The sequence below is a fragment of the Alexandromys fortis genome, unplaced genomic scaffold (genome assembly GCF_014885135.2).
Source record: "Alexandromys fortis isolate MF-2015 unplaced genomic scaffold, M_Fortis_MF-2015_v1.1 scaffold_199, whole genome shotgun sequence".
Lineage (NCBI taxonomy): Eukaryota > Metazoa > Chordata > Mammalia > Rodentia > Cricetidae > Alexandromys > Alexandromys fortis.
In genome coordinates, this window is record NW_026068074.1 from 2,544,708 (window position 1) to 2,556,244 (window position 11,537).

General features: G+C 49.5%; 1 protein-coding gene across 1 annotated transcript in view; it reads right to left on the reverse strand.

Moving 5' to 3' along the window:
• The window catches only part of Nfatc2ip (nuclear factor of activated T cells 2 interacting protein), a 12,566-nt gene extending 4,429 nt beyond the window's left edge, over positions 1-8,137 (reverse strand). The window contains exons 1-7 of the mRNA XM_050121614.1: positions 7,713-8,137; positions 6,812-6,884; positions 3,909-4,023; positions 3,397-3,477; positions 3,118-3,304; positions 818-962; positions 572-681 (exon numbers count right to left, since the gene is read on the reverse strand). Coding sequence (XP_049977571.1) covers positions 572-681; positions 818-962; positions 3,118-3,304; positions 3,397-3,477; positions 3,909-4,023; positions 6,812-6,884; positions 7,713-8,078 — 1,077 coding nt within the window. The 5' untranslated portion in view covers positions 8,079-8,137. The remainder of the gene's footprint in view (positions 1-571; positions 682-817; positions 963-3,117; positions 3,305-3,396; positions 3,478-3,908; positions 4,024-6,811; positions 6,885-7,712) is intronic.
• Positions 8,138-11,537: the final 3,400 nt, after the last annotated feature.

Sequence of the window (11,537 nt, forward strand, 5' to 3'; positions counted from 1 at the left end):
TTTTTTTTCGAGACAGGGTTTCTCTGTAGCTTTGGAGCCTGTCCTGGAACTAGCTCTGTAGACCAGGCTGGCCTCGAACTCACAGAGATCCACCTGCCTCTGCCTCCTGAGTGCTGGGATTAAAGGCGTGCGCCACCACCACCCGGCTAGCATTTGAAATCTTGATCCACAGTTGGTAACATTTTGGGGGAAGCTTAGGAGGTATGGCCCTGTTGGGGGAAGTCATTGGAAGAGGGCTTTGAGAGCTCACAACTTGACTGTGATTAGCCATGGAGGCTCGCAGTGGCTGTCCCAGCCCTCATAAACTCTAACCTCTGGAACCATAGACCCCAAAAATCCCTTCCTTTCCTAAGTTGCCTTGGCCATGGCGGTGTATCACAGCAACACAAGAGCAACAAAGACCCTGAACAATATTCTTTCTCTCCATGACCTAGGCTGGGTAGGCACACAGAAACAGACACATGCTGGAGAGGGAGCTGAGGATCAGAAGTCCATGTCCTGCCAACTGACCAACTGACAGGAGGCGGGCAAAGCAAAGGGGAGGGGCACAAGGAGCACTTTTCCTACTTACAGGAGACAGTGAGATCTCCAACATCTGGTGTTTCTCCTTCCCCTGCACCCGGAGCTGGAGCTGCTGGGATGTTTCTGTGGCCTCTGAAGAACTGGTCAGCACCACACAGTCTGTGGAGAGCGGGATTGAGATGCCAGGTTCAAGTGGAGGCCTGGGAACAGAGTCTACCTCTAGAGCCTTTCCACCCCCCTTAATCCCCCCACAGCAAAGACTTCTCAAGACCCCTCTTCCTTGCCTTCTACTCACCAATGATGTCAGCCACTCCCAGTTTTAGGGCCTTAGGGGTGGCAGTAGGGGACAATTCTGTCTCTCCAAAAAGTAAAAGAATCCTGCTTGGAGACACCCCAAGATGATTTGCCATGTAATCCACAACATTCTGAAGGGGTTCCGACTAGAACAAAGACAAAGGAATCTTCCAGCCTTGAAATTCCACACCCCAGCCCTAAGCCACCACCCCAAACATAAGGTTCTGGCCTGGGCCACTTGCTGAACTCTTTAACTGTGAGAGTTACCATATTTACCATGAAAATACAAAATTAAATAGTGTCAACTCAGTGGTCTAGGCAAATAGCACAGAGAAATTAAAAGGCTGGGGCTAAGGAGATGGTTCAGTCAGCGAAGTGCCTGGCATACAAGCAAGAGGCCTGACTTTGGTTCTCCAGCACTACATAAAACGCTGGAGTGACAGGTGGAGCCTGCATCCTGGTACTGAGAGGGTGGAGATAAGAGGATCCCTCGAGCTCACGGCTAGCCAGCCTCACTGCATCAGTGAGCTCCAGGTCTAGGAAGAGGTCATCTCAAAAAACGAGGTAGGCTGGGCAGTGGTGGCACATGCCTTCAATCCCAGCACTCGGGAAGCAGGTCTCTGTGAGTTCAAGGCCAGTACAAGAGTTAGTTCCAAGATAGGTTCCAAAGCTACAGAGAAACCCTGTCTTGAAAAATCAAAAAACAAAAAACCAAGTGGACAGCAATTGAGGAAGTCACTAAACATCATCCTCTGGCTTCCACAAACATATGCATGCACACAGGCACATACCCAGAAGATCATATCCTGAAGAGAGAGAGAGAGAGAGAGAGAGAGAGAGAGAGAGAGAGAGAGAGAGAGAGAAGCAAGCAAGTGGATTAGGAGGTAAAAAAGGGGGTGAAGGGCAGAACCTCAAATACACTCCGGGCACTACTACCATTTTTTTTTTTTTCATTAAACTCAGAAATTTGAGCCCTTAGGGAAACCGCTCATTTCAAAGTCTGGTACAAACTCATTCTTCTTTCTCAATGCTAGAGATGAAACTCAGGGCCTCACAAACACTATGCCAATTCCTGTCTGTCACTGAAGCACAGCTCCAACCACGCATCTATGTTGGAAGTACCCTATGGAGCAAAAAAAGCAGTGCCGGTAAGGCCATCTGCAACCAGCCTGCAAGCCTGGGTTTAGCTGCTTGGCCACACATGGTCCGTGCTCGTGAGAGATCACTTCCACTAGCACTCTTGAACTTATCATCCTGCACAAATGTCGGCCTTTGCCAGGAAGCTGGGCAAGCTCAGGATTACTGTGTGTTACCTGCTGTGTCCAAGGCAGAACGAACATATAAGAGAAGCATGGCGCCCTGGGGGAGAAAGGCAGCTTAGAGGAGGACTCTTTTTAAAAAAGCTTCAGGAAGCTGGGCAGTAGTGGTGCAGGTCTATAATCCTCCAGCACTTGAAAGACAGAGAGGCAGGCAGATTTGTGAGCTGGAGGAGGTCAGTCTGGTCTACAGAGCAAGTTCTAAGACAGGCACCAAACTACACAGAGAACCCTGCCTTGAAAAAATAAAAACAAAATAAAGAAGTAAATAGACAAATAAATAAATGAATAGCTAGCTTCAGATGCTGGAGAGGAAGCTCACAACTGTCAGAAACTCCAAGTCTTGGAATTCAATGACTTCTTCTGCAGGGACTTGCACTCGTGCGCAAACCAAACGCAGACACACACCTAGACATAATTTTTGTTTGCTTGTTTTGTTTTTTAAGACAAGGGTTCTCTGTGTAGCCCTGGCTGTCCCAGAACTAGCTCTGTTGACCAGGCTAACCTTGAACTCACAGAGATCTGCCTGCCTGTGCTGGGATTAAAAGTGTGTTCAGCCACCACCCAGCAACACCTACACATAATTAAAAATAAATCCTAAAACCCATAAAGATACCATGTATTTCTGTGTGTTCATTTTTTCAAACAGGGTATAGCTATGTAGTCCATGCTGGTTTCAAATTCTAGAGTCCCATGTTCCCACCTCTCAAGTGCTGAGATTACAGATATGTGCCAACCCTCACACCTGACCTAAAGACGGGATGCCTAGGTAGCCTTGAAAAATGATAAAGTTTGTCAAAAAGAGACAAGAATGAGGAAAAATGTAGACAAAGGGAACAGCAAGAGCCAAAGCACAGAGATGAAAGCGTGATGGGGGCTCCAGAGAACAGGATGGGAAGAAAGGAAGACGGACCCGTCTACCACTTCAATACCCTTCTCTCCAAAGGCAGACACTGGTCCTGTCCCTGCTGCCCCAAGCACTCACCGTCATGACAGGCAATCTGACTAGGTCAGCTCGGCACCGGATCTTGAGGGTGAAGAGTCGCGGGCTCTGTGACAAGGCAGGTTCCTCCACTAGGACCACCTCATCATCTAGGCTCTGAAGGGCTGGACTCCGGTGCTGGTTGGGGCTTAGGCAGGACCGCAGATCTTGGAGGCGCTTATTTACTTCCCTGGGTACAGACAGGACATTGGGACAATTGAGGCTGAAGAGCCTCTCCATCAGCCCTTCCCTGCCACAGTCAGAGCTCCCCAGCCCCAGCACCTCAACTTCTTGAGTGCCTCCGAATGCTTTCTGCTTTTGTTCCTTGGTGAAGGCCAGGGCAAAGGAGAGACATCTTGGTCCCTACAGAAAGAAGAAAACGGGTAGGACGGTGGCAAAGGACAGATTCCAACACGTACTTCCTTGTAGACTGGGGACCTCAAGGAATCTGAGAGAGCGGAGAATCCAGAGAAAACAGTTCTTTGCTAGAAGACATCTGTGGTAACAAACACTGAAATAAGCGACGGAAACACTTCATCTTAGGATGAAGTCACTTCCCACCCAGCTACTCAACGACTCTCAAGTAGGGTGACTGACTAGCTTCAGTACAGAGTGGACAGGGACCGTGGGTAGAGTTGGAGCCAAATCCCACATTTCCACCTCCACTCCTCAGCATGGTCTAGGAGGTCCTGGGTCGCCCCCCAGGACGAGCCACTCAAAAGTCCTGCCTTCCTCAGCTTCTTTCCAAAGCCCTCCTTGCTCCCAGAGCCTCCTAGCCCCAGCGCCTCACTCACGGAAGCGCCTCCATTGTCTCTTCTTTCTCAGGGTTACTCCTCAGCTTCTTCTTCCAAGGAGAACCTGGAAGTAGGGCATCAGGGGGAGGATCGCCAGACTCGGTCACATCTGCCTCTAGGGGCAGAGGAGAAAGAGAAAAGGGTTAGCTGACAGATGGCAGGGAGGTCAGGAAGAAACAAGGCTATGACTTCAGGAGGGGCTGGAGGCCAGGTGTGGGGGCACATGCAAATCTTGGCACAAGAGAGGCTGAGGCAGAGGTCAGGAGTTGGAGGCCAGAAACTCTGGGGGTTTTTGTTCTTTTGAGTTTTGTTCTAAAAATGGGTGGGCAAGAGGTGGGGGGACAGCTTATTACAGAGCACGTGAGCATCCAAACACCCTGCACGTATAAATGCATGTTTGAGTGTGTATGTGTACATGTGTAGATCAGAAGTCAACTTCAAGCCGGGTGGGGGTGGCACACATCTTTAATCCCAGCACTCGGGAGGCAGAGCCAGTCTGGTCTACAGAGAGAGTTCCAGGACAGGTTCCAAAACTACTGAGAAACACTGTCTCGGGGGAAAAATAAAATAAAAAACCAACAACAACAAAAAAGAGGTCAACCTCAAATGTCATGCCTTAGGTACCATCCGCCTTGTTTTTTGAGACATGATCTTTCGTTGGCCTGGAACTAGCCGACTAGACCAGGCTGGCTGGCCAGCAAGCCCCCAGGGATCCACTGTGTCCCACTCCCAACCCAGTGCTGGGATTATCAGTGTACGTTATCCTGCCCAGCGCTTCTCTCCCTGGGTTTGGGGCTCAAATGCAGTCCTTAGGCTTGCACAGTGAGCACTATGAGCCGTCGCTCTGGTCCCTATGCAGTACTTTTCAACATCAGACAAGTACTTGTGGGGTGTGTTTAACTGTTCTATTCACTTATGTGCTATGCTGCTGCTGTGTATGTGTCTGTGTGAGGTGAAGGCAGCAGATGGAGGTCAACTCTCCAGAGCTGGCTCTCTCCTACCACTGTGGATTCTGGGGACTGAGCTCAGGTTTTCAGGACTGTTTACAAGCGCTTCTACAAACTGAGCCATCTTCCCAGTCCTATTTAATATTTTTAATTACTTCCCCCACTTGAATTTAAATTCCCTTCTGTTGGTTAATGAGTGTGCTCTTCATTCAATTCTCAACACCACAAAATAAATACTGAGCAAATGAAACTATGATACTAAACCCTACAGGATGGTTCTCAACAGAGACAAAATTGCCTCCCAGATAGCATGTCACATGTCTGAAGTGGATTTTGACTGTCACAACACAGACAGGAAATGGGTTAGAGCATGCTACTGACATCTAATGACCAGAGGTCAGGATAGTTCAAAAACTACTCTATCCAGCATCCCTAAAACAAAGAGTGCTCCAGTCTACATTGTCAGAGACGCTGAGGTTGAGAAGCACTGACCCTAACTAAATATGGCAGCTACTGTAGGACTGGGGTCCTGGTTTTTTTGTTTGTTTTGTTGTTGTTGTTTTAAAATTCACTTATTCGGGGCAGGGGTTTCATGCCATAAAGTACGTTCTCTTCTACTCTCTACCAAAAATAACAAATCTCCCATTATTTTTGTCATTGGGTACGTGGGCTTCCAGCAGCGTCTCTTCCTGTTTCACAGTAAGAGTGACAGTATTACAGATGTGCACCACCCCATCTGGCTTTTTATTTTATTTATTTATTTAGGTTTTTTAAGGCAGGGTTTCTCTGTGTTACTTTGAAGCCTGTCCTGGAACCTGCTCTTGTAGACCAGGCTGGCCTCAAACTCACAGAGATCCTCCAGCCTCTGCCTCCTGAGTGCTGGAATTAAAGAAAGGCATGTGCCAACACCGCCCGGCCCAAGTGTGCACTCTTAAAAACCTTTCAGAAATCCCCAGCACTACTGAGTTTGGACACTAAGGACATTCCAGGTGCTACCCTAAACCACATACATGGCCAAAAAAAAAATATATAATTCCTTTAATTCTCAACAAAAACCCTTTGAGATAGGTCCACTATTACCCCCATTTTCCTAATGAGGAAAACTTGCCCAAGGTCACACAGTTATGAAAGATTTAAACACAGGCCACGTGACTCCTAAAGCTGCTCTTAATCGGCCTACCACACTCCCTCACCTAACAGGAGTCTGGATTCAAGACCGGTCACTCCACTAGTAGCCTTGACCTTCGTCCTGGCCTTCACAAAGGGTTTGCAAAATTCGTGTCAACAGGGAAATAAAGACTGGGCAGTCCTGATAAAATTCTAAGAATAGGTCAGTGGCCCCAGCACTTGGGAGGCAGAGGCAATCTCTGTGAGTTCGAGGCCCCAGCCTGGTCTATAAGAGCTAGTTCTAGGACAGCTAGGACTGTTACACAGGGAAATCCTGTCCCGAAAAAAAAAAAAAATTTCAAAGAACACTCTTCTGGCTTCATAGTGTCCCCAAGGAATGGAACCCCATAGGAATTCTGGTGTAACACAAAGTCAAGAGTCTCAGCACCTCCCATCCACCTCTATTATGATAGCACAATTGGAATGACTAGAGGAGGTACCTCAAAACCTGTACACACTAACATATTCTTATGCCTGTCAGGACCTTGAGGTGGGGGAAGGCAATGGACATTGCTGCTAAGTAATGTCCTGCACCTTCTAACTAGTAAATGAGTTCCTTTCTGGATTAGAACCTTTCCCTAGGTCGGACACAAGAGTCCCTTCTCCCAATACCAGTTAGAATCAGGGGTGTGACTCAATGGGACAGCACCTGGGCACCATTCTCCAGACCCTAAGTTCCACCGAGGAAGAGAGAAATGGAGAGAAAAGACAACATTGACTGCGGAGATGTAAACTCTAGGAAGTCCCAGAGAAGCCAGCGCTGGACACTCCCTACAAGCCCTCCCTTACCATCCTCAGGCTCTGAGAGGCAAAGTTTCAAGAGGGATGAATTATCTGGGATGAGGTTGAGGCTGCTTTGTACCTACAAAGACAAAAGGGAGAAGACAGGTCTCACATCCGGTCTACTCTACTCAAGCTGGGAATGGTTCTTCCCCCACATCCAGCTCTTTTTTTTTTAATTTATTTATTTATTAAGTATACAGTAGTCTGTCTGCAGGCCAGAAGAGGACACCATATTTCATTACAGATGGTTGTGAGCCACCATGTGGTTGCTGGGAATTGAACTTAGGACCTTTGGAAGTGTAGCCAGTGCTCTTAACCTCTGAGCCATCTCTCCAGCCCCACATCCAGCTCTTAAGCCTTCCCTAAGGACTCCAGCCTCTGAAGGGCATCCAGAGTCTAGCTTCCTCACGATTCGAAACTGCAGTGCCCTCCTCCCCCCTAAGGTACTCCGAGGATGCAGGCTTAGTTCCCCCTTCCTAACCACTTTGCTAGCCCCAGTCACCTGGCTCACCCGAAAACCTAAGGACCCTGGGTTCCTGGAAAACCCCTGTCCTTTCTGAATCCCCATAGATCCTCCCACCCATCCCCGCCCCCATAAATATCCCAACTCTTTGGCTTCCTTACTACTGGCTCCAACCTCAAAATCCCAACATACGCCAAAGCCCGGTCCCCTGTCCTTCCAAATCCTCTCTGAATCCTCTGGTACCGAGTCCCTCAGTCTCCCTCTGCTGAAGACTACAACCCCAGATACCCGCGTACTTCTAAGAACATCCCCGAAACCCCTCTTGTCTCCAACCTAAGGGTATCCATGACAACCCCACCCACACACATCCCACCGCCCTGAGCCAAACCCACAGAGCCAGCCTTAGCACTCCCTCAACAGCCCTTCTCGGGGACCTGGCTGCACCTTCCCGGAGTACACAGGAACCACCGGCGCTTCGCCCGGATCCAGCAGCCGCCGCCGCCGCCGCCGCCGGACCAAGGGACGAGGGGCTCCTGCAGGCCCCTCGTTCTCCCCTTCACTGTTACTGTCGCTATCCTGGCCAGGAGCGGCCGGCGCCGGGGACCGGGCGGCCGGCATTTCCACAGGGTCCGTGACGACTCCCTGGATCTCCTCGTCGCTGTCACTGACCAAGTCCACAAGCACTGTGTCTGGAATGAGCCGAGACGGAGCCTGCGGGGCGCGAGGACGCCGGCCACGGGCGACCCCGGCTCTTCGAGCGCCGACGCCGCCACCACGGGACCTCGGGCTCCGTCTCCCGGGTTCCGCCATCTCTCAAACACCTTCCACACACACACCGGCCTCTACAGCCTCGCCGGCCGCACACGAGCGACTCCACCTTTCATTGGACGAACACCTTGCCAGTCGGCACCTCGTCCCGCCCACACGCTCTAGTGGAATTCGCCTACCCACCCTCTCATTCGTCAGTTTAACCGTCAATCACCCACCATCCACTAAAACAAAGGCGCCAAAGATTCCAATCCTTCGGTGCAATCAAAGAAGGTTTCGGTTCTGTAGAGCTCACCCATTGGTTAAACTTCCTCCGGGCCCGCCTTCCCCCAGGACCCGCCCATCGGAGAAATCCGTCTTCCTGATTGGTGGAAGACGGGCGATCCTGGAACTTGTAGTCCTCGTACTCGGAAGTGACGGGATAAACCAAGTGGACCGAGATCTTCCGCCTGTGTCTTTGCAGATTTCATCCCTTTGTCTCCTCAACCTCGGTGTGGCAGGAGTTCCATTCAACACTAAACACTTTCATACATGTCACCTCGGACATCCTCTACAAACACAGTTATCAAAACAGCATATACCTTACTTAGCACAGCACAACTCAGAAACACTTTTTAGGGCCAGCCCATGCAGCTGGCAGGCAAGAGCTACAATGAAGCAGGCTGGGTGAATCCTGTGCCTGAGAAGGGCTACGGGGAAGAATGGGTACTCCAGCAAATGCATGTGGCTTTTCATGGTTTTGAGCCAAGGGACTTCTGTTCAAGATGGAAGCCCAAGGAAGTGCTGGAGGTTCAAACCCTTAAACGTGCATATATTATGCAGATTTAACAAAAGGTGTTTCTCTGGTGGTTTGGGTTTTGAGGGATGTGACTGGAGCTCCAGGTTTCAAACATATTCAGCAAGTACTGCAGCACCGAGTCTACCCCAAGCCGGTTTCTTTTCTTTTCAAATAATTAAGCTCAAAAGCAGAATTCTCATGATCCATAAATAAAGAAACCAAAGCCGCCATAATGGGTGGGTGGGGAAATGCGTGGTCAAGCAGCTCACAAGGTTTGCAAGAATCCTTAGCACAGAAGTCTGACTACCTGACTGGGGACAGAGGTGGAGACTGAGGCCCTCGGAACAGCACAGAGCTGAAATGGAGCTCCTGCCCGAGGCTGCCCCTCTTCTGGGCACAGACAAGGAAGGAAAATCCTCCCCCGAGCCCTGGTATTTGGTATGAGAGTAAAAGTCATCTTGCAGGCTAAGGAAGTATCTCAGATAGCGGTGATTACACGCATGAGGCTCCGTGTTCCGTCCCCAGCACATTGTCCGCACACACCACTAATCCCACAGCTGAGGAGGAAAAGGAGGAAGGTCAGAAACCCAAGCATCCTAGGCTAGAGAGAGACCTGGAGGCTAGGTGTACATGAAAACCTGTCTCAAAAACAAGATAAAATACAAATTCTAGGGGCTGGAGAGGTGGCTCAGCAGTTAAGAACACTTGCAGTTCTTACAGAGGAACTTAGAGACTTAGAATCATCTGTAACTCCAGCTCTTGGGAATCTTCTGATCTCTGTGAGTTCCAGGAACATATGTGGCATACATATATGCAGCCAAAACACTCATACACATAGAAATATGCATAAAAGAATACTGGAAAGATTGTTTTGTTTTGTTATTTTTATTTATTTATCTTTATTTTATGTGCATTGGTGTGAAGGTGTCAGATTCCCTGTAACTGGATTTTCAGACAGTTGTAGGCTGCCATGTGGGTGCTGGGAATTGAACCCGGGTCCTCTGAAAGAGCAATCAGTGCTCTTAACCGCTGAGCCATTTCTCCAGCCCCAATTGTTTTGTTTTTATGTCATCTCAAGAGAACTTTGAAATTTCTTTTGAGGGGCTGGAGAGATAGCTCAGAGGTTAAGACTGCTGAATGTTCTTCCAGAGGTCCTGAGTTCAATTCCCAGCAACCATATGGTGGCTCACAACCATCTGTAATAAGATCTGGTGACCTCTTCTGGCCTGCAGCAAGGAAAACTGTATACATAATTAATAAATAAATCTTAAAAAAAAAGAAATTTCTTTTGAATAGGTTTTGTGGGACAATGTTGGTTCATGCCTTTAATCCCAGCACTTGGGAGGTAGAGGCAGTGGATCTCTGAGTTAAAGGCCAGCCTGGTCCACAGAGTGAGTTCCGAGTTCCAGGATAGCCAGGGAAACACAGATAAACCCTGTGGGGGGGGGGGGGAGAAAAAGAAAGAAAGAGAGGGAAAGAGGGAGGGAGGGATGACTTAGTGATTAGGAGCACTGGCTGCTCTTCTAGAGGACCTGGGTTTGATCCCCAACAACCATGTGGCAGGTTTTCAACCTTTTGTGATCCAACATCCTCTTCTGGCCTCCTCAGGCACCAAGCAAGTGTGTGGTAATGCAGACAAAATACCCATACACATAAAATAATAGACATCTTAAAACTTGTAAAAGAAAGACTAGGGTTCAGATGTCAGTCTGGGTTTTAAAAGGTCACAGAGCACTGGGCAGTGGTGGCGCACGCCTTTAATCCCAGCACTCAGGAGGCAGAGGCAGGTGTAGGACAGTCAGGCCTACTCAAAGAAACCAAACACAAAACACTGGGGACAATGGTGGCAGGGAGAACAGGACCAGTGGAGGACACTGGGAATCAGTGACCAATGCCATCTCATAAACTGGATGAACTGGAGCTTGCTCAGGATAGATCTGAAAGGCCTTGCAGGCGTGGTTTGTGTAAGGACAAGGCTCCATGTCCACCAAAGGGAGAGACAGGAGAATGACTATATGCTCAGACTGTAGCCATGGGACTGAAGATGTACCACTTAGCTTCTCTGATACTCAGTTCCCATTCTACAGCATTGTGTCAGGACGGAGAGTTAGGGCTGCTTAGTGATGGAGCAGAGCCCTAACATACCCAGAGACCCGTGTGTCTCTAACACACAGCCCTAACACACCCAGAGCCCGTGCATCTCCAGCACACAATCCTAACACACACAGAGCCGCGTGTGTCTCCAGTACACAGTCCTAACACACCCAGAGCCCCGTGTGTCTGCAGCACACAGCCCTAATACATACAGGGCCCCATGTGTCTACAGCACAGCCCTAACACACCCAGGGCCCCGTGTATATCCAGCACACAGCCCTAACACACCCAGAGCCCCGTGTGTCTGCAGCACACAATCCTAACACACACAGAGCCGCGTGTGTCTGCAGCACACAGCCCTAATACATACAGGGCCCCATGTGTCTACAGCACAGCCCTAACACACCCAGGGCCCCGTGTATATCCAGCACACAGCCCTAACACACCCAGAGCCCCGTGCGTCTGCAGCACACAGCCCTAACACACCCAGAGCCCCGTGTGTCTCCAGCACAAAGTACACACATAAAGAATCAGAAGGGAGACATCAAGACTGTGGGCAGAGAACTAGAGTGCATGGCCTCACCACATACTAACTGGACAAGTCTTGGCATGTTATTTATCTCCTCTGC